Source organism: Vombatus ursinus, unplaced genomic scaffold (genome assembly GCF_900497805.2).
Source record: "Vombatus ursinus unplaced genomic scaffold, bare-nosed wombat genome assembly UNPS02009205.1, whole genome shotgun sequence".
In the NCBI taxonomy this organism is placed as follows: Eukaryota; Metazoa; Chordata; class Mammalia; order Diprotodontia; family Vombatidae; genus Vombatus; species Vombatus ursinus.
The window spans coordinates 53,719,257-53,742,889 of NW_020948983.1; the positions used below are offsets into that span (position 1 = coordinate 53,719,257).

Genomic DNA, 23,633 nt, shown 5'->3' on the forward strand with positions numbered 1-23,633 from the left:
GTCCTTCCAATGAATAGTCTGATTTAATTTCTTTTAAGTATTGACTGATTAAGGATGCAATAACTAGGACATTCTCCAAACAAGACTAAGACTATTAGTGAAAGGCGCTCAAAGGGAAATTTTAGTGGTACTATCACCCAAAGCAATGGATTAACAGAAATAGGGGACATGGAGAGAAATGAAGTGAGAGGGGAAAAATCTGAACACTATAATGAGAGAAATTAGTTACTATGAAGATGCCCTCCACTCCTCTGAAATTTCAAATGTTCTAAAATCAAATGCAAAGCATAGACCACTCATTTGTATTTTTTTTTTTAGGGAATTGGGGTTAAGTGACCGCCCGGGGTCACATAGCTAGTAAGCGTCAAGTGTTTGGTCTGAGACCGGATTTGAACTCAGGTCCTCCTGACTCCAGGGCCGGTGCTCTATCAACTATGCCACCTAGCTGCCCCCACTCATTTGTTTTTAACTACATTCATTGCTTCTACTTTTAGGAATTGGCTCCTGGCTTAACACCAACTTCTTGGGTCATAAGTAAACAAATCAGCAGAGCTAACATTTTAGAAATAACTTCTGAGTTGACATTCAGATTATTCAGAAATTCAATAAACACTGCAATGAGAGGGCAGTTTTATTATAAGAATCATCTGCATTTTATTTCTATTTTTACAGAGTAATGATTGAAGCCTGATTTGTCTGTGTACAGTAGGAATAGTTGATCCGCCAAAGAACAGTGTGTTGTCAGAATGGGCATCTGAAAATAGGTGTCTTATCCACAGTAACTAGAAAATATTCTTCTGTACATCACCAAATGTGATAAAACCTGAGAATGTTACATACATTAACATAATAGGTACTACCTTAAGCTTGGGAAATGGTCTTTTAAAAAAGTGATTGGAGGTACAAATTGTCCAAGTAATAAACAAAAGGGCATTCTATTTAACAAAGAGTTAAACAAATGTATCAAATGATTACAATTTGGTGGCTTTCAGAAAAGCTGCTAATCAGGTTCAACGACGCACTGTTCGACAATTTCCCGTAAGTTGGGGTTCTCCATAGCAGCTGCTACTCTCTCCTTGTCATTGATTTGTTTATTTACTGCAAAATACAAAGAATAAAGTTAACAGATAATAATGTCAACAAGTTGAGGCAATCAACATTGTTTATACCCAAGGAATCAGAGTACTTATCTATCTGGGCATTTATAAGAAACCCTGACTTCAGTTTTTACCACATCATGTAATTGCCTTCTTGGTGGGGTAGTTAAGGTGGAATTACTCCTTTTCTTTCTTTATTGTTTTGCTTTAGACAACCAATCAATCCACAAGCATTTATAAGTACCTACTATGTGCTGGGTACCAGACTAGGTCCTGTGGCTATTCCAAAAGACCCATGATTTCATTGGTTCAGGAGTTTTATCGTTTTCCTATCACTGATTGGATTTCATGGATTTGTGGTAAAAGTGAATCTTTTAGAAAACGAAGTGTAACCCCTTCCAGCTAAATGTGCACACTACAGCCCCAAAGGCAGGACTAAGTGGAAAGAACAATGGACAGCAGACCTGGGTTCAAATACTGGCTTCAACACTTAGTGGCCGCGTGGACCATCAAAAAATTGCTTAACCTTTTGAAACCTAGCTTCCCCTTCTGCAAAATGGAGAGAGAACTTGCCTTCTTTATTTAATAAGGTTATTGTAAAGAAATTGATTTGCAAACCTTAAAATGATATTAACGCAGGTTATTATTCTTACTACCCCAAACATGTTGTTTAAAAAAGGCACGTTCCATTGTACTCTGGGCTTGGGTCACATGGATTCACATCACTACAGTACTGTTATCAGACCGGTCAGTTATAAAAAAAATTTTTTTTTTAAACCAGCCTGAATGGACTCAGGATCACCTGAGTTCTAACAAGGCCTCCTAGTTTTTCTAATAAAGGGGAAGGGACCACCTCATGCTGGCACTGGCGCTTCACAGTTTACAAAGTCCTTTCACATATGTTATTATTGAATTTAAGTCTCACAACAACCCTGTGAGGAAACTGAGACTCAGAGATACTAAGTGATTTTCCCAGGGTCTCACAGGGCATGGCAGATCGCCCACATATTAACCCCAGGACCCTGGATCCCAAGTTCAGCTCTCTCTCCATTAATGTCACATGGCTACTATCTACCATAGAACTACTCAAAATTCAATTCAATCTGGGACCAGGCTTGGTCAGTCTCTAAGTTACCGTGGATAAAATCCCAACTTCAAAATGCCTTGGGTTTCTCCACTAGTGAGAGAGTACCTAATGTACGCCTCATTATTTCATGCACATAACTATCCAGGAAATATATGCCAGCTAATTATGTGATTCAATATTCAATACGAAAGACTAAAATGTCCATTTTTATGTTTCAGAACCACTTACTATCTTCTTCTGTGGAATGGGTTCCTTCAGAAATGTAGATTTCCAACTAGAGATAAAAAAAAAATTAAACACAAACATTAAAGCATTTAGAGACAACATGGTTAGGTAGAGCAAGTGATGGGCTAATAATCTGGGTTCTATTTATACAAATAAAGAATTGTACAGCTTTAGTGGGGCAGGTAGGTGGCACAGTGGATAGAGCACCGGCCCTGGATTCAGGAGGACCTGAGTTCAAATTCGGCCTTAGACACATAACACTTACTAGCTGTGTGACCCTGGAGCAAGTCACTTAACCCCATTGCCTAAACCAAAAAAAAAAAAAAAAAAAAAAGAATTGTGCAGCTTTGGGTTAAGCTTGAACCCCTCAGTACCACAATTCTTTTCTGCACGTTACTGATTAAAAAAAAAAAATAGCCAGCTTTTCAAACAGCCATCAAGAATGATTCATTAAATTAACACAAATTCTTTGGCAAATAACAAGGCAGACTGCACACGACAAACAAAAGGAATTTCTAACATGCAGAAAACCTGAGAACCTATTATTTATTTTTTGGTGAACACCGAGAGTGACTATATACATACATGCTTTTGGCCTGAGACAGAACCACAGTACCAAAGAATATTAGTGTTGGAAAGGGCCACAGGGAACAAATCTCTAGTTCAAGCCCTCCCTTTCATAGGGGCTATAAGCACCTAAATGCCTTTACTGATGTAACACTTGCCTTATCTCATCTGTGAGCATGGTGCAACAGATGCCTCGCCTGCACTAAATGATTGATAAAAGTTCAAACTCCATTGACTCACAGGTCACTCACGTGACTGGGCAACCCGAGCGATCTGTCATCAGTTATGGAGAAGTAAACAAGGCCTGGCAACATGAATGCCATTTAGAATGGTTGGTCAAAAACGTTCTTCCTTACCTTATGTTTGAAAGGTAAACACCTCTGAAGTTTTACTCGTAAGCAAAGCCCTGCAAAAAACAGAGAAAGGAATGATATCGACAAGCTTTGGACAAAGCTTGACTCTGTGACAGCAGTTATTGTCATGTGTCCCACCATCCTTATGTGACAGTGGCTGTCCTCTGGAAGAATGAAAGGAGGCATGCTGTGTGTGTGCCACTGGTAGTGACTAATGCCAAACTGCTTAATAAATTAAGGACCACATAAGTTAGAGACAAACAAGTTCAGTTTCCATGTGCTACAGAAAATCACAAGAAATCTGTCAAATCTGGTGTTCTGTATTGCTACAGAGGACAAATTCAGAATTAATGCCTTCTCTACTGGATGTCCTTAGGGCAAATGTTTAAAAATAAAAGAGTACTCAACATTTATCTAATAAATCTAGTCTTATATTTTCTAACATATAAGGTCACTCAAACAAACAACTTTTACTAAATTGCTCAAGCCATGAACAGAGATTTTCAGACTGCAGAAATTTAAAGTAGGTGACAGTGATATGTATGCAGACTGTGGGTGAAAAGGCTACACATAATAGGTATTTGAATGACACAGTAGACAAACTGCTGAACTTTTAGTCAAGAAAACCTGAGATCAGATCTGGCCTCTGACACTTACTAGCTGTGTGACCCTGGGCAAATCACTTAAACTCTGTCAACCTCAGTTTCCTCACCTGTAAAATAGGGTAATAATAGCCCCTATATCATAGGGTTGCTATAAACATAAAATGAGATAATGCAATGAGATAAAGCACCTTAAGGAGTTATATAAATGTGAGCTTATTATATTAGCAAAGATGACTTGTAAATGAGAAGTGACGTCAGAGATATCATCAAGAGACCGAGAAAAGGAAGTGGCAAGGCATGTAGCAAAAATGAAAGTGTGGATTAGAGGTGGGCGGCCCACGGAAAACAAAAGCCTCCAGTGCATTGGGAAGGTCCTTTACGGAGGAATTCTTTTTTTAAATCCACAAATAAGAATCACACAGGATGAGAAGGTACAAAAGAGGGGTAAGCTACACCACTGAACAGAATCCCCACAAGATCATGGACCCAACAAAGGATCAACAGTGATAATAACACCAGTTCTACTTCTCCAGCCCTGTTTCTCAGAGAAATTCATACGTCCTTGTACTTAATAGGTGGTAGTGTCAGGGTATTGTTAACCTGATAGGAAAACTTTCAGGGTTCAAACAAACAAGAAATTACCAGGACAACTCTACTTTGTCCTAATTCTAGGCCTGTTCCCTTTACAGCATCATGAAATCAACGTGTGTTTGGTCTAAGTACCATTAGCTATGCTACCAGAATCATTTAAAAAGAAATGGGAAAATGAGAAGGCTGGGAGCACAAACCAACTCAGCAGGAAAATATGACTTGAAAGGCGATGTACATGATTAGTCTTAAAGAAGGTTTATAAAAGCTGTTCTTTCTCCTATATGCCCTTTCCCAAATTAGTTATCCTCAGATGACATATTCTAATCATAAATAGCACCTGATTTCAACTGCAGTATTTCTTGTTCAGAATGTGATGAAGTTACCTTCCAATCCAAATGAATCTGTCCCTATCTTTGTTTGGTAATTTCAAATCAGTTCAACTATGGTGAATGCCTCCTTGGACAGCTCCCTCTCGAGAATTACTCACTCCAGTGACTACACGTAGGCGTTAATGTCTACTTCCAAGTACCAAAAGCCAATCCAGTACGTTATCCATTTTAAGACAATATTCACAGCATCAAATTTCAACAATGATCCTATTACCCCACACTAAGACCCCTGAAGTATATTCAAGGACTTTACAAAAATAGTCAGTGATTAAATGCATGTTGAAAGTGCCAAGAAGAGTCAGAATCTGAAATATCACCTCCTTCCAGATGGCTGGTTTATATGGGACTTTATCCAAGCTGTGGTTTAGTGGCCTAGAGAAAGGTTTCTGATGGCTCTCACTACTCCCTTTCTCCCTTCCCCTTCCTCAGTCTCACTTCCCTTGTCTGCTGCATATTTCTGATAGAAATGATGATGAGAAGGAAGAATGAAATTACAACTGTAGGGGGAACAAGAATAAACATTAACTTGGAAAGTGCTTCTACAGACTATGTGGTCTTACCAAAATTGGACCCAAAGGTACTTGTGGTCCACTCAACTATCTCACAAACTGCAATGTGGCCTGCAGAACTACACCGGAGATCACTCATTTGGGTCAATTTCTGTTTGACACAATGTATGTGATAATCCAGCAATCCATACGATTCAGACTTACCACTTTTCAACATCCTGGTATGTATGTACTCACACAACTGGGTAAATCAGGGAGTTACTGGTCATACCCCAACAGAGGAGAATATACCTCAGGCAACAGCTTTTCCAAACTGAAGAATGACAACAGAGGCTATTCAAAACATAACATGTAGGGCTGAAAGGGTCTTCTGAGATCATCTGGTTTAACTCCATTTTATAGAAGGGAAAACTGAGACCCAGAAAGGTTAGGTGACTTAGGAACAAAGGAACATTTGGAGCTGGAAGGGACATCTGGTTCACACTCCCTCTTCCTCTCTCAATTTTACAAAGAGAAAGTGAGGCTCAGAGAAGGGAAGAAAGTTGCCTAAGGTCAAATGATTAGTAAGTAGCAGAACAGACATTACAGCTGAGGTCTTCAGTCTCTAAACGCAGTACTGTTCTGATTATATCATGCTCCCTGCCACATCTAACCTGTCTCTTAGCTAATACAGGGTTAAGAATTTACTTATTAGTCACTCTCTTGACATCCGTCCCCCCCCAATACTAGAGATTTCCTCTGGTGGTTTTAGCTATTCCACCAATATCTATCCACTTAAATGCTATGTATTTTTTTCCTCTCATTGCTTCCCTTTTCTTCTTAAAAATTTAAGTGCTTACATGACACCAGAGACACTATTAGATAACAAGGAAAACATTGGTAAGCAGCTAGATAATACATAGCCCAAAATTTCTCTTTCCTCCTTCTTTGCTTCTCATTCTATGAACCTTTCTAATGAAACTAAAGGTGATAGACTCAAGTTGCACAAAGACAAACATTTTTGAATACAATCGATGTGAGAATTTGTTTTGCTTACCCATGCATATTTTTTACAAAGGTTTTGTCTTTCTTTTTTCTCAAAGGCAGGGTAGGTGGTGGAGAAGGGCAGTGAAAAAGAGAGAGGGGAGCTAGGCATGGAGTTGTCAAAATCAGAAAGAAAAAGAAAAAAAAGAGGGTTATGGAAAGATGTTTTTTCCTTTTTTTTTTCCTTTTGGTGAGGCAATTGGGGTTTAGTGAATTGCCTAGTCACACAGCTAGTGAGTGTTACATAACTACAGCCGGATTTGAATTGAGGTCCTCCCGACTCCAGGGCCAGTGCTCTATCCACTTCCCCACCTAACTGCCCCCATGGAAAGATGTTTTTTAATGCTTAGAAGAAAACAGAAGGAAAGCCCAAAGGAACCACAGACGAGCAGGACAGCATTTTAAATAACAAATAGGATTTATTATATAATTTTTTAAAAAGCGAGTAGTACAATATAGAGACAAGCAATTTCATGTATTACCTACACTCTCAGTTCTACTATGCATACGTAAATGCTCGTTTTAGTTGCTGTTTGTTAAGTTCTGAATAAAAAGAACTTTTTTTAAAAAACTATAGAACAACATTCTATGAAATAAGCAAGGGTGCTTTAGAGAGCTCTTGATTTTGAACAGCTAATTATAAAACCAGTGTAATTACATCTGTTTAATTTTCTGTTCAAGTTTTATTTAAAGTGTTTAATAATAATTAAGCAATAGCTTTCTTTAAAGTTTCAGTGACAGATTATAAACATGACAGGTGCTAAGGGCTATCACTAAGGGATACCAGCAATTCAGGGTTGATATGTAAATACCTACATTGGATGTTGAGTTAAGATATAAACAAGAGGAAGGGACAAGGCAAGAATCTGACCCTTGAGTCCAGGAGCACAAGCTCTGACAAGTCCCACCAAGCCTGAAAGGCTCAGGGAAGGCCCTGGAGGTGCCCTGTAAGTCTGCTGTCCAATGACCAGCCTTGCTAAAGGATAAATAGGGTCATTAATAGAAAGGTAGGCCACTAGGTGATATTTTTTTTTTTTTTTAGTCACAGAAACCTCCAAAAATCCTATTAAGGTGTGGAGAGACTGTAATTTGTGTAGATGGAGGAAACATTTACACCAATGGAAATTATAGACCCCTGAAATTAGGAGAGCATTTTAAAAAGCTGAGAAAGAAAAAAGCAAAAGCCTAGAATCATCTCTTAGTCTTGGTAAGAAAAAGGCTCCTAACATTTCTGGAAGAGAAAAAAAGAAAGCAAGAGAGATGTAAGTAAAGACATAAGTAAAATAAAAAATGTTTTTATTATGGAGGAATTACCTTAGAAAGAAGCAAACCATGGAAGGGACTAGTTCCTCCTTACTCCTGCAAGCTATGCCTCTCTTAATGCTGCCCAAGATCGAATTAGTTTTTGTTTCGTTTTGAAAGTAAGGAAGTTTATTCTTGCTATTTTTAGTTTGAACATCACCTCTATTTTCCAATATATTCTTCCCATCTCCTTCCTTATAATAAAGACAAAAAAAGAGGAAAAAAATAGCTCAGTTGGTTCTGCTTACTTTACTCTGCCTCAGTCCACAGAAGTCTTCCCATGATTCTCTATTCTTCATAGTCATCATTTCTTAGAGATATCCCGTCACATTCACATTCTGAAATTAATGGTCATCATTACCCTTTCTGGCTGCCACATCACACACTGCTGGCCCAGGCTGAGCTTGTGATCCACTAACCTCCCCCAACTCAGATCCTGTGCAGAAGAGCTGCCATTAAAACATACTGTCCACATCCTCTACTTGTGAAGTTTAGCTAGTAACCCAAATGTAAGACTTAACATTTCTCTCTATCGAATTTCACAGGATTAGTTTCAGTCTGGATTTCAGACCAGATTTTCCAGTCCATCATGATTTTTTAAGACACTGATTTTGTCATTCAGAGTGTTGGCCACCCCTCCTAGCTTTGTGTTATCTGCATATCTGATGAGTATTATCCAAGACATTGACAAAAAATGTTAAACAGCACAGGGCCAAATATGAATATCTGGAAGAGTCTACTCAAAGACTCCTGCCAGGCTGACACTGAACTATTGAGAACTACTCTGAATTCAGCCATTCAACCTCTTCTGAATCCAACTAACTGTATGATCACCTTCACATCTCTCCATCTCTTCCACTAGAATAGCAGGAGATCTATTATAAGAAGCTTTGTAAACTATTTCTCCAGCATTACCCTCACCTATAAGCTCAATAACAATATCAAAAAAAGAAATAAGATCAGTCTCTCATTACCTATTCTTGATGATGTCTTTGTAATTGTAATTTCTTTTTCTTGATATTCATTAACCATCCCTTTAATGATTCATGCTAGAATTTTCCTAGGAATTAAAGTCCAGCGCACTGGCCTATATCTTGAGGATTCTGTTCTCTTTCATTTTTTGGAAAATCAAGCCATTAAATGTTATCCACCTCTGGAGAGAGACCTAATGAACTCTGAGGGCAGATTGAAGCATACCTTTTTTTTAAAACTTTATCTTTCTTGGGATTTTTTTTGGTATTCCTTTGCAACAAGGCTAATATGGAAATATGTTATGCATGACTTCACATGTATAATCAATATCATATTGTTTGTCTTCTCAAGGGGTGAGGAGGGAAAGAACATGGAACTATTTTTTTAAATGTTAAAATTTTTTACATGTAATTAGAAAATATTTAATGAAATAAAAACATATTTAAAAAAAGAAACTTAAGCTATATGCTCTTCTCCAATCTTGTGCTATCTCTCCCATTTTCCATGACCTTCCAAAAATCACTATCAGTGCTTTAGCTATTATACCCATTGGTTCTTTCAGGGACAGGTAAATTGAATTTATCAAAGACAATTAGATGCTCCATTACAATGTCCTTAATTACTTTAGGTGTTAACTCCTTATTAACCATCTGTGTTCTACTATTTCAAATCATGGACCATTCTCTTTGGCAGAAAATCAGAATGGGAACAAGAAATGACCAGCGTGATTACCTCTCTGCTGTGGGTTTTCATTATCCCATCCATTCTCCAAGCAGAAGTCCTTCCTCTGCTTTGATTCTCCTCTTTCTCTCCAAATAGCTTTTAAAAAAATACTTTTTTGTTGTCCTCATATTTCCTTGACAACCTCTCAACTCATTCTGTGCTTTAGTACTCCTAAGCCTATTTTTGCAGGACTATGCCATGTTTACTTATATTCATCCTGTTTACTGCCCTTGCATGCATCTTCTATCCCTCTGCATATTTACCAGTATCTTTAAACTTTTTTTTCTTCCTTCACAATGGAATTGACTCCTCTTGTGTCTTCAGAATTTCAGTCTTAAGAGCTTTCTATCTCACCTGGGCTAACTTCCTCTGTAGAATTTATTTCATGGTAATCCTGCCTATCCTTCCTATGAACTTTCTGAAATCTACTTTTCCAAAATCTATGGTCATGGGATCACAGATTTAGAACCATAAAGGATGTCAGAAATCATCTAGCCCAACCAGTTAATAAGTAGCATAGAAATTATTTCAAACCCAGGTTCTGTGACTTCAAATTCAGTGATTTTTAAATTTATTTTTAATTCATTTTTTTTTATTTTTAGGCAATTGGAGTTAAGTGACTTGCCCAGGATCACACAGTTAGTAACTGTCAAGTGTCTAGTCTGAGACCGGATTTGAACTCAGGTCCTCCTGATTTCAGGGCCGGTGCTCTATCCACTGGGCCACCTAGCTGCCCCAAATTCAGTGCTCTTGACATTACACCAAGATCTTTCAATGCTGTGACAAAGATGATTCCTTAACTCAAAGTATCCTTAGCACAAGGCAAAGGACGAAGGACAATCAATAGAGGCAAAACAGATTCAAAGTAAGGTTGGTGATTAAAAGGAGCCTAAAACTGCTTTTATTAATTGGGAACAGATATAAAAGAAGAAAATAACTAGGAAGAAGAAGAAGAAGAAGATGAAAAATAATAAGAATAGTAAGAATAAAAATAATAATAAATAGACAGTAAAGAAAAATTCCTAATTGAGTCTTGGAGTGTGCTTTAAAAGTTTGTTTGAAAAATATTTACTATAATATTTACTTAAGTTTAGCCATATTAATCAAGAGATTTATTTTTAATACAAAGCATAGAAATCCATGGTTATAAAATCTGTGGCAGCTCAAGCAGATAGCTACCACCTGAGTTTTGCGAAGAGTACATTCCTTATAGTTTGGATCATATCACTCGGGAACCAGTTAGCAGGATACCTACCATATGGGGCAGTTATTTGAAAAATAAATGAACTCTTTCTGGAAGCTAAATTTGCAAAACTAAAATTATGAATGACAACTTTGTCATAATGAACAAAAAGATGACCATTTGAACATTAACTGAACATGCATTCTGCACAGAGTAAACAGCTCAGAAGAGATGGTATATTTTCATAAAACTTACTACACAATCCCATTAATAGCTAACCTTAAACAATGAAATACAGTCTTGCAAGTGGAAAACATACCACAATAACACGATTTGCCTACTCATTTCTGTCCACAAATGCTCTGTGAAATGTAACCTTCCGCTGATAAGATATAAATACATGTAAACCACAGTGAGAGAGGACAAGAGGGGGACAGTGGTAGCAACAGTAGTGGGCTCTAGAAGAGAAAAAGACCTTACGTCTCCACTCCAACATTCAGAAGGGTGGAAGGGTGGCAGAGTCATCTCCATTTACGTGTCATTGGGTTCCCTGAGCCCAGAGCCAGGGGGAGTATTGGCAAGGCTGTTCTGGTGCGTGTTTAACTCAGTTAAAGTTAAAGTTTAAAGGACTGTGAAGGACTGTAAGCTTACCAATAAGAGTGGCCAGAGAGCAGTGAGGTACTGTGGGTGTGAACCTGATAATAACCAGATAATCTTCTTCATGTATCTCCTTAACTTCCACACAACTTTCTGTTACCACTTCCAGTTCTTCTAAAGTGTTGGGCTTCTCTGGGTCCCGGATGGTTCGAATTAGATCTGAAAAACGTATCACAGAAAGTGTGTCACATACTGACAGAAATACTCTAAACCAAGTAACAGTTTTTTAGTCCCTGTACTGTCTTCTTCCCTGCTCTCTTAAGCAACCAATGTAATGATTAACCAGGTTTCTGGCATGCACTTTCACTGCTAATTTCTTTTTAAAAGAATGTTTTTTGCTAGCTTTTTTAAAGTAACATTGTTTTCTTGGGCTGTTAAATCATGTCCAGTTTTTGGGATCTTTAATTTCGGAAGGTCTTTCATCTTTAGGTTGAAAATGAAAAAGATACAGAGGTAAGAGGAAGCATTGTTGTTGCTGGGTTGTTCCAGTCATTGTCTCAGACTCTTCATGACCCTATTTGGGGTTTTCTTGGCAAAGATACTGGAGGGGTTTGCCATTTCCTTCTCCAGCTCATTTTACAATTGAGGAAGCTGAGGCAAACGGGGTTAAATGACTTGCCCAGGGTGACAATAAGGCCAGATTTGAACTCGTGAAGATGAGTCATCCTGACTCTAGGCCCAGCGCTCTATCCACAGTGCAACCTTGCTGCCCAAAAGGACATATGCAATGCTAAGAATGGCCAGATAGTTCAAATTTAAAGGAAAGATCACTTTTAGCTGATGAAAAATTAAGATTTGATACTCAGATTTGGAATCCACAGGATCATAGATTAGAGCTGGAAGGGACCTCTCAAAGGTCATCTAATTCAATATCCTCATTTTACAAATGAAGAAATTAAAGCTCAGAGAAAAGTAGCTTGTCCACAGTCCCTAAAACAAGAAGTGGCAGAGCTGGAATTCAAATGCAGGATCTCTGACTCCACATCCAGTGTTCTCCTACTGAATCATGGTTTTTACTACACTGAACACTGTTATTGGCTACATAATCAAGAAATGAAGACCCCAGTATAATAAACAAGTGTGTCAAGAAACTTTGCCTTGAGAGCTACTAATGAGAAGTTCTCTTCTTTGTAAATATGACTAAGGATTTTGGTTCTAGAAACCATAACAGGTAAAGGCAATTTTGCCTAGTCCTACAAAAAAAGTGTTATATGGTGTTTGTTTTTTCCTGCCAATGCCAACAAACCGACTAATCAAAAATATTTATTAAGTACCTACTATGTGCCAGTTATCACATTAGGTGCTAGGGATCCAAGTATCTAGAATGAAACAATCTGTACTTGCAAGAAGCTTAATAGAGGAGACAAGAAATACATACACAAATATAAAGTAAACAAATATAAACATAAACAAAATAGTTAAGTAGAAGGTAGTTTGAGAAGGCAAATTTTACCTTTTTGAGACTGGGCAGCATATGGCTATGGAACAGTCTATCTTATTCAAAAGAACAAAATACAAAAATAGTAGAGGGGAAGCACTGTACATAAAGAAGTATGCTCATGTGAGGAAAACCAGAAACATGGTGGAAAGGATTTGGGTTAAGACCAATGGAGGGAGAAGAGAAGCATTATCATCATGAAAATATACCACTTGGATTCAGAGAGGGAGGAGAGAAGGAATTCAGGAAACAGATCATAAATCAAACGTGGATAGGTAATATAGGGGCTTCATTTATTTAGACATATGTTGGAGCTCATCCTCTGTCAAAAGTAGGATGGGGATAGAGACAGGGATAGCAACTAGACCTCTGAGCTCACTGATTCAGGGAGCTCCTGGTGAGGAAGTTTCTTTTATCAATGTGAGTCAGCCCCTGTGCTGCAACTTAAGAGCCTTAGAGAACTTAATATACAATCTTTACTTGTCATAATGATAATTTCGCTATTCAGAAAAAAGGGGAAGTGTTTCAAGGGAAATATTTTGGAATCCATTCCAAGAAATAAGGAGAAACTGGTCACTTAAGTATAAATAGCAGGAACCTTGGGGGAAAATTACCCCAATGATATTGTTGCTCAATTGTTTCAGTCATGCTCGCCTCTTCATGACCCCATTTGGAGTTTTCTTGGCAAAGATACCAGAGTGGTTTGCCATTTCCTTCTCCAGCTCATTTTACAGATGAGGGACTGAGGCAAACAGGGTTAAGTAACTTGCCCAGGGTCACACAGCTAGGAAGGCCAGATTTGAACTCATGAAGATGAGTCTTCCTGACTCCAGGCCCAGCACTCTATCCACTGCGCCACCTCGCCTCCCAGATGAGAGGAAAGCTAGGTATATTGTCTGACATTTTGGCAAAGAAGATCTCAAAAGACTTAGAAGAAAAGACAGCTAAGACCACCAGCCTAAAATTCTACAGAAATCGATCCCTCAAGACTGGAAGCCCTCAAGAATGAAATTCTGAAGATGCAAAGAGAAAGGGAGAGATGTCTAAAGAGACTAATGTAAATGTACAAGGAACTCAGCAACTAACTTGGGTCTTTAAAAAATAAGCACAGAACAGGAAAAGCAAGGACAGGTAATGGAGGATAAGTACAACAGTGTGATACAAACAGTGCAAGAATAGTGTCAGGAGGACTAAAGTTCACAATGAGCTGAGGCAGTAGAGAAACAGAAAAGGTGGATGCCCATCAACTGCAGAATGGCTGCACAAACTGGTACATTAAAGGATCAAGGTATTATTGCACCAAAAGAAACAAGGAATACGGAGGATTCAGAGAAGCCTGGGAAGCCCTGTATGAAGAAACAATGACTAAAGTAAGCAGAACTAAGAGAACAATTTACAGAATTACTGCAGTAGTGCAGAAGAACATATTACTGAAAGATAGAACTCTGATCAATGCAATGACCCAGCTTAACTCTAAAGAACTGACTGTCCTACCACCTTTCTCCTCTTAGTAGACAGATGGTAGACTGTAATCACGGAATGAAGCATAGCATGATCAATGTGTTGGTTCATTTTCCTTAAATATAATTATCTGTAATGACAGAGAATGGTGGTGAGGAGTCATTTAGAAGTGACATTAAGAGAATCAAAAAAATATTTCTTAAAAGCTAAGGATGACGCTAAAAAAAGCCTCTGGGACAATTTTAAGGAGGAGATTAAAAAAAAAAGATATGGGAAAATTCAGAGTACTGAGAGAAGGTGGAGCTCCATAACTGTCAAAAGACTAGAAAAGGGCAAATGTTGTTCTAATTTTTTAAAAAGGGAAGAGAATGAAATATGCATACCATAGGACAGTGAGCATGACTTTGTTTCCTGACCAGATTCTAGAATGTATTATTAGAAAAATTATTTGTGAGGATTTAGAAAAGGAAACTTCAACCAACCTCATTTCCTTTTCTGACAGTCACCAGATTGGTAATTCAGAAGACTGCCAGTTTTATGAGTACAGGCAGAGTATACTTAGATTTTAGCAGGTATCTAATGCTGTCTTTGTGAACAAGATCTCTAGAGAGCTGTGAGTTAGAAGACAGTAGAATTAAGAGCATTTAAAATAAGCTGAAAAAGTAAATCTAAAGAATAGTCATTAATGGATTGCTGTTACCTTAGACAAAGAATTAGATGACATACTTATCCAATTTGAGTATGACATAAAGCTGGAAGGGCTAGCTAATACACTAGTTAGGATTCAAAAATATCATGACAGGCTAATAGCCAAAACTAATAACATGAAATTTAACAGAGATAAACGTAAAATCCCATACTTGGCTAAAAGCCAGTACCTGGCTTACAGTCTTGTTCCTCCATATTGATACCTCACAATAGACACACGGATGTCTCTTCAAATACCCTGGCATCCCAGTTCATCATCCTCCAAAACTATTCTATCTCTTTGATTCGTAACTCTGAAAGACCTCTGTCCAGTTATAACTTCTCATCCTTCAGTCTATACTGGCTCCTTCCCTACTGTTCCCAGGATTTGTCCTGGGCCCTCCTTTTCTTTTCTCCTACATTATTTTACTTGGTGATCTCATTAGCTCACATGGATTCAATGATCATTATGCTAATGATTCTCAGATCTACTACTATCCAGCCCTAATCTCTCTCCTAACCTATAAACTGGGATTTCCAAATGTCTGTTAGACTCTTCAACTCAACATGTCCAAAACTGGGCTCATTAACTTTCCCCTAAAACCCTCCACTCTTTCTAACTTACCTATTACTGTCAAGGACACCACCATATCCTTAGTACTCAGGCTCACGACCTTGTAACCTTAATTCCTTATTCTCCACACCCCCCATATCCAATCTGTTGCCAAGTCCTGTCATTTCTACCCTTGTATATCTTTTACATATGCCCCTTTTTCTCCTCTGATACTGTCACCACACTGAGGCAGGCCCTCATCACCTCACTCCTGATCTACTGCCATAGACCCTACTGGCTGGTCTTCCTGCCCCAAGTCTCTCGATGCTCCAAGCCATCTTCCACTCAGCTGTCAAACTGATCTTAAAACACAGGTCTGACCCTATTCAATAAGCTCCAGTGGCACCTCCAGGGTCAAATATAAAAACCCTTGCTTGGCTTTTAAAGCCCATTGTAACCTGGCTTCTTCCTACCTTTCCACTTGTCTTACACCTTACTCCCTTCCACATACTCTGTGATCCAAAGACAATGGCCTCCGAGCTATTCCTTGCATAGGACATTTCATCTCCAGACTCCAGGCATTTCCCCTGGCTGTCCCCCATGCCTGGAATGCTCTCCCTCCTCATTTCTCCCTCCTGGCTTCCCCAATTTCCTTCAAGTCTCAACTAATGTCCCACCTACTGTAAGAGAGTGACTTCTCTGAGACTACCCCCAATTTATCCTGTCTATATCTTGTTTCTACATAGTTAATATTAGCTAACATTTATATGGTACTTACTATGTTACACATACTGTGCTAAGGACTTTACAATTATTATCTCATTTGATCCTCTGCACCAACCCTGGGAGGTAAGTACAATTATTTTACAAATGGGGAAACTGAAGCAAACAGAAGTTAAGTGACTTGCCCAGGGTCACATAGCTAGTGAGTGTCTGAGGTCAGGTTTGAACTCAAGTCTTGCTGACTCCAGGCCCCATGCTCTATCCACTAAGCCACCTCGCTGCCTCTAAATATAACTGTTATTCCTTCATTAGACTATGAGCTCCTTTGGGAGTGTTTTGCCTTTCTTTGTATCCCCAACACTTAGCACAGTGCTTCTCCCACAGCAGGCACTTAATAAATGCTTGTGGGCCTACTATCCTTCTGCCCAATTGCTCCTAAATCTAGTCTTCACCCTCACCATGACTTCTAGGCCCTCTCCACTCCTTACCATTGTTTCCCAACAACCCTTCATTAGCCTTGGTTCCCTCCCAACCATCGATTCTTTAACTGACCATATCAGCCACACACTGCCAGTTATTCTTGATCTCCTTACTCAATCACAAATTTCACCTTGCTGATCAATACTCACCCTTGGTTTACCACCCTCCCATTCCATCCCCCTTTCGCTATTCCTAATCACTTGCTGTCGAATGCTGCTGGAGAATGCATCTGGGTTCACTACAACCTTGTTTTGTCTGGACTTGGGATTTCATTACTGTAGGAAACTCCCTATGTATAAACCTCCTGTGCCAACACAGATCACCAGTTCACCTTAAAGAGTTGCCTGGGACACTGACAGGTTGCATTCTAATCTCAACTGGACGATCATTATTGCCTCTTTCTTCAATGGCCCTCCATTGTATTCTGCACATTAGCTGTTCTGAGTCTTCTTCATTGCTATTCTCTCCTCTATCTGAACTACTGACCACTACCTCTTCCGACATTCCCTCTCTTTTCCCTTGGCTTCTGTGATATTGCTGTCTCTTGGTTCGCCTCTTACCTGTTTCAATGCTCCTTCTCAGGTTCTTTTGCCAAGTCTTCATATCCCAATCCCTATGTGGGGGTGTTTCTCAACATTTTGCCTCGTGCCCTTTTCTTTTTTCTCTCTACAACCCTCCTTTTGGTAATTTCATCAGCTCATATGGGTTCAATTACCCTCTCTAAGAAGGTGACTTCAAAATCCATATATCTAGCCCAAACGTCTCTCCCAACTCTAGTTTTGCATCACTAATTCTCCTCACTATCTATCTATCTAGTCTGCATCACTAACCCATCTTAAATTCAAAATGTCCAAAAGAAAATTCCAATTTTCCTCAAAACCCTCTCCTCCTGCAAATTCTCCTGTTAAAGGCAGTACCATCTTTCTCTTTATTCAGGTTTAGTACCTTGGAAACATTCTGACTCTTCCCTCTTTCTCAACCTCTAAATTCCATCAATTGCCAAATTTGGTTGATTTTACCTCCACAACCTCTCTAAAATTCATCTCCTCCTCTTCACTCGAATAGTCACTCCTCTGGCTCAGGCCCTTATCATCTCTTCCTTGGACTATTACAAATGCCTCATAATTAGGTCACCATCCCCTCTCCAACTTATTTTCCACACAGTTGCCAAACTGCTGTTAATAAAACAAAGATCTTACCATGTAATTCCCCTACTCAAATCTCTTCAGTGGCTCCCCATTGCCTCCAGGACAAAATCTTCACCCTGGCATTTAAAGCACTCTATAACATGACTCCCATATACCTTTCCAAACTTAGTTCCTATTACTTTCTTCCACAAACTTTTTGTTCCAAACTGACCTCCTCCTTGTTCTCTGTACCTGACATTCCACCTTCTGTCCCAGTGCCACAGTTTGTTCTGTGGCTACATTCTAGCTATGTCTGGAATGCTTTCCTTCCTCTCTTTCACCTTGAAGAATCCCTACTTTCCTTCCAAGATGCCATCTCCTACAGAAGGATTTCCTGATCCTACCAGCTATTAGTTCTCTCTACCTCTTGAAATTCCTTTTACTTACTTTTCTGTATATAAGTGGTATCCCCTCCAGTAGAATGCCCTCCTTGAGGGCAGGGACTTTCATTTTTGTCTTTGTATTCCCAATGCCTAGCAGTGCCTTGCTTACAGCAAGTGATTAATACATGTTTGCTGAATGGAAAATCGGTTTCACTAGTCAGGGGAAGGTATGGTTAGACAATAGATTATGTGAAAAACATCTAGGGATTTTAATGGGTTGCAATTCCATCCAGTCTTACAGCAGCCTTCCAAAAAGCTAACGGAGTCTCAGGATGCATTAAGAAGGCAATAACACGACAGCACTCTTCAAGTATCTAAAGGTCCATCACTTGAAAGAGGAAGAGATTTGTTCACTTGGGCCCATAGGACAGAAGCAGGAGCAATGTATAGAGGGCTAGGTCCCAAAGAACAGAACTTGGAGTAAGGGGAGTAACAGAGATAGAAAAATCTCCTTATCATTAAATTTTTATCTGATTGGTAGTATATATTTTAGTCTTAGTTACAACACTATCTAGCTGCATGAACTTGGGCAAACCACTTAAACGAAATATTAGTTTTCCCAGTAGGGGTCTTACTCATCATTTTATCAACCAATCAATTAATGTGTATCAGGTACCTCCTACGTGCCCAGGAGTTTTGTGCTATGGGGAACACAATGAAGAATTAGACATGATTCCTGCTCTCATGGGACTTACCATCTAGTCTGGAAAATAGCACATAAATACATAAACATAAGGCACTATGTGTCCCAATAGTTTAGATAAGTATTAGAGGAGTTTAAGGAAGGAGAGAGCACTTCATGGGATAAAGATGATTTACAAAAGTATTCTGAAATGAAAAGTACTATTACCTTCAAGGGATTCCCAAGTCACAAAACAGAGGGGGTTGGACTAGATGACTCCCCCATAACCCCAACCCCTTCCCAGGTCCCTTTCTAGGTTAAAATTTAGGATTCTATAGTCACCTTTCATTATATTTTTTCCAGATCTAAGAAAGTACCTGTCTTTCTGCCCTGGTTTCCTCTGCCTGGTAGTTGGGCATTAGGATAATTTGTTCAGACCGCTCTTTTAAGATCATTTCTCAATGACAATCATCTATGGTGGTAGTTTAAATAAGTCTTACTCTCAAGTAAAGTCCTCTCCTGCCCTCAACCTCCAACGGTGCTTCCCAGCCCTCAGCTCCTGTAAGTCTACAATTCGTAGCTGAGATAAAACAATATTATTTTCACTGAAGATGAAAGGAACCTGTTGGACTCACTCCTATACCCCCAAAGGCTCCAACATACCAACTTTCACCTAGATCACTGACTCAGAGCTAGAAAGGTCTTTCAAGCTTTTCTAGCCCACTTCTCTCCTTTCACAGATGAAGAAACTAAGGTCCAGAGAACTTAAGTGACTTACTTGTCCAAGGTCATTCATAATAAGGAATAGATTAGCACTTGAACTCCAAATCCAGGACCCTTTCTACTGTACCACACTGCCTCCTTGCTTCCAGTCTCTTTTTTCTCTCACTTGCTAAAGTAAGCTTCCAAAAGCACTGGTGTTGGGCCAGATCATTGACTTAAGAGTTGGAAGGGACTGCAGAAGTTATTTGGTTCAGCACCTTCATTTTGTAGGTGAAGAAATAAGTAACAGGGCCAGGATTTAAATCCAGGTCAGGTGACTCCAATCCTAATGCTCTTTCCACTGTCCACTGCACCCGAAATTGACTAGGTCTCTCTCCTGCCCAAAAAGCTTAAATGGCTATTGTTTCCAGCATAAAGTACCAGCTCCTTGGATATTTAAGCCTGGCTACCTTTCTGGACTGATGCCTTTATTCCCTCCACGTTTCTGTCAAAATGGCCCACTTTCTGCTCCCAGGATTTGACAATCTATCTCATGCCTCCACACCTTTTGCACTGGCTGTTTTGCATCCCTGGAGTGGAATCCTCACCTCCACCTTTCAGAAACCTTAACTTCCTTCAAGATTCATCTCAGGTGCCACTTCCTAGCTTTTCCTGATGGCTACTTCCCTCCAACTGTTTGTTATCTGCTCAAATAATTATCTAGTTACATGCTGTATTCACCTGCAGAATCTAGCTTGTTGAGGGCAAACTGTTCATTATTTATGTCTTTGTATACCCAATCCCTAAGCACATCCACCCCCCCATTCAATAAATTCCGAGGGTTCCTTGTCATCATTTGATCCCTAAGATAAAAAACAAAATCCTCTATTTGGCATTCAAAGCCTCTCACAACATGGCCCCGACCTACCTTTCCAGGCTTTGTACACTTTACAGTTCCTCACATAATCAGATCCAGAGACATTGGCCTCCTAGAGGTCTCTCAACACATTCCACCCCCAGAGCCCTGGTATTTTCACTGGCTCTTCCTCATGCCTCGAATTCTCTCCCTCCTTATCTCTACCTCATGGCTTCCTTCAAGTCCCAGCTAAAACCTCCGGCCTTTCAAGAGAAGCTATTCCTGATCCCCCTTAATGCCAGCGCCTTCCCTGTGCTGGTTATCTCCAATTCATCCTGTCTGTATATCTTGTTTTGCACATTTCCCCTATTTTGCACAGTCTCCCCTATTACAAAGTGAGCATGTAGAGGGCAGGGAATCTTATGCTTTTCTTCGTTTCCTTGGCGCTTAGCACAGCGCACGCGGTACACAGCATGCTCTTAATAAATGCTTATTGACTGACAGGGCATTGCCCATAGCAGGAGCTTAAATGTTGTTTGAGTTCAACTGAACCCAAGTAGTCACTTCACCATAGATGAAGGAGACCCCCTCAGCTGTTGATTCTTCCAATAAAGTGTCGCTGGCACCCTCAGTTCAATTTCAATAGAGTGCATATCTACAGACTGGAAAAGGGAATGGAGAATTAAGTAGCATCTGGTTCTGAGGCTGGGTCTGCGCGAGGGTGCGACTTGGGACACATCCTGCTCCCCTAAGCACATACACTGCCACAGACAGCGTGAGTGGGAATGGATTTATCTGACCCTGTCCCCCACCTCCGGACTGGAAGACCCGGACCCCAGCTCCCCCGCCCCGAGGTGCCCAATCCCGCAAAGAGCAGCCCCGGAGGGGGAGAGTTACCGTAAACCTCTAGCGCTTTCTCTTCCATGATCCGGGGCTGCCGGGCAGCTCCCCGCTCAGAGCGGCCCGAGAGCCACAGTACTCTGCTCAGCGCCCAGGAAAGCAGCCCGGACACTTGCTCCATCCTCCCACTCCGCCATCCCTGGTGTCGGTCCCACCCGAGCCACCGTCTTCCCACCACCCTAGTGGAGATATTTCAATTTCCTGGTCCCAAGGCGGCGAAGCAAGGAAGCCTAAGGGTCGCGGGGAGGGGAGAATGGAGGTTCGGGCGCGCTAAGGACATAGGGAACTAGCTTCTACTGGGGACTACAGATCCCAAAATGCTTTGCTTCTTTTCAGCGGGGATCCGGGAGTGGAGGGGTCACATCCGGCGCGCGGCCTGTGGGGAAAGGTAAGGCCCTTCCGGAGAAGTAGGCTGAAGCGGTGTATTCTAGGACTTGTAGTTTCCACCCTGAATTAAACATAGCTTTTCTCTACTCCGGTCACCAACTCTCAAATTCCACAATCTCGAGTCCCTACGCACCATTACCAGAGGTCGACTGTAGTGTAAAAGAGGACGTACGCTGCTCTCACTTCATTTTACGGATCCTGGGGAACCTCACTCCCGAGGCAACAATGGGAGACAAGCATCCGTCGTGGAACTTTGAGAGAGCCTGCTGCCCTTTATCTGAGAGCCATTTCTGGGAAACCCTTTTCTCACTTCCTGGCGGGGCCGGAAGTGGGTTTCCGTTGCTATGTTAACTAAATCTTTTGGAGCCAAGCTAGCCAACTAGAGGGAGGTATTTACGAGCATCTCATTATCTTTGTCTTCCTCCCCAGGATCTTCTCTGCTGCACTCCTCTGTATGGCCCTCACCGCTTCAGGCAAAAATAAACAAAATGCCCCTTCCATCCCCCCACCCTCAAACCCAACATTTTAATTTATGCAGTTCTTGTAACCATCTTGACCATTGTTAGGGTGCTCTATATAACAATGCAATAGGGAATATGTGAAACATTTCAAAAATTCAACTCAGCAAGTATTTACCAAGGACCTACTATGTAGTAGACAAAGACCAAAATGAAACAACCCCTGCCTTCAAGAAAGTGACATTCTACTGGATTTCCCCCCTATGATATTGCAACCTGCCTGTTATTTTTGCTTATTTGGATTGCAAGGCAAGCTGGAGCAGTGTGTTAAATGCTACTGGATTTCCCATCTTGGTGCTGTAATCTGCCTCTTAATTTTGCATATTTTGCAGATTATGCAAAGAGGATACTGGAATATCTCTAATATGGGGAATTCAAAGAATAGATTAAGTGTAATAAAATTTGCCTTAGAATTATAATTTTTCCTCCCATTCGTGGTACTCGAATTACACTTTAAAAACAAAGATGTTTAAATTAAATGTGATGTTTCATCCTGGAGCTACTCTAAGATGATCCTTTTAAGCAAAGATGAGATGATGATTATTAATTTTTATAGAGAACTATTAAGTACATATTAAAAGCCTGAGAAGTGTCATTTTTTAAAAATCAGAATAGTGGTTAAAGAGCTGGCCTTGAAGCCAGGAGGGTCTGGGTTCAAGTCCTACCTTTAACACATGATAGCTTTGTAACTCTAGCAAGTTACTTAACCTCTTACTGCTCTAGATAACTTTCTAAGACTAAGTTGTAGTTTTTCACTGTTAGGTTTTCCTCATCTGGGAGTTCCCTTTCCCACTGAAATCACAACTCTAATCCCTATTCTAACTAACATATGGGATAGGTGAAAATAAGTAAGAAAATAAGTAAGAAACTGGGGCAGCTCTGTCATTAGAACAAAACAAACATTTATTAAATGCCTATTATGTGCCAGGCATTGTGCTAAATGCATTACACATATTATTTGATCCTCACACCAACACAGCAAGGTAGGTGCTATTATCACCCCCATTTTACAGATGAGAAAATTCAAGTGATTCCCCCAGAGTCAGACAGCTGGTGTATGAAGTCTCATTTGAACTGGGGTTTATCCTGACTTCAGGCCCAGCACTCAATCGACTGTGCTACTTAGCTGCCTCCATTAACTAATGTCAATTAACACCCTTGGGATTCAATTTTCTCCTCTATAAAATAGGTCAGTTAGATTAGATGAGATGTTTTCCAGGATCCCATCCATTTCTGAAAATATAAGCCCTCATGGAGCTTACAGCTTATCGACATGATTTGATAAAGGCCTTCAACAGTTTTGGTTCCCTTTTCCTCTTCCTCTGCCTTTTCCTTGTGACAACTTTCAGTAACATCATGCCCCCACAAACTCCCCTGATACTGCTATTTCCAACTATGGGGGTGTTTCTGCCTCTCTACAAAGCTCTGTCCTTCTCTGTAGTCTTAACAGTGT

At 40.0% G+C, this 23,633-nt stretch overlaps 1 protein-coding gene across 1 annotated transcript; it reads right to left on the bottom strand.

Annotated features, from left to right (window-relative positions):
• Positions 1–629: 629 nt before the first annotated feature.
• On the bottom strand, positions 630–21,564 carry CIAO2A (cytosolic iron-sulfur assembly component 2A). Its single transcript, XM_027851436.1, has 5 exons — positions 21,273–21,564; positions 11,278–11,442; positions 3,333–3,382; positions 2,413–2,458; positions 630–1,098 (listed from the first exon to the last, which is right to left on the bottom strand). Exons 1-5 carry the CDS (start codon positions 21,394–21,396, stop codon positions 1,001–1,003), a joined length of 483 nt encoding a protein of 160 aa, XP_027707237.1. The 5' UTR covers positions 21,397–21,564; the 3' UTR covers positions 630–1,000.
• Between the last annotated feature and the right edge of the window lie 2,069 nt (positions 21,565–23,633).

Coding starts and splice junctions, on each gene's coding strand:
- CIAO2A (XM_027851436.1), bottom strand. CDS start 21,396: ATGGAGCAAGTGTCCGGGCTGCTTTCCTGGGCGCTGAGCAGAGTACTG. Junction 3,383..11,277: donor CTCTCTGGCCACTCTTATTG/GTAAGCTTACAG, acceptor TGTTTTTTGCAG/GGCTTTGCTTACGAGTAAAA. Junction 1,099..2,412: donor CCATTCCACAGAAGAAGATA/GTAAGTGGTTCT, acceptor TGTATTTTGCAG/TAAATAAACAAATCAATGAC.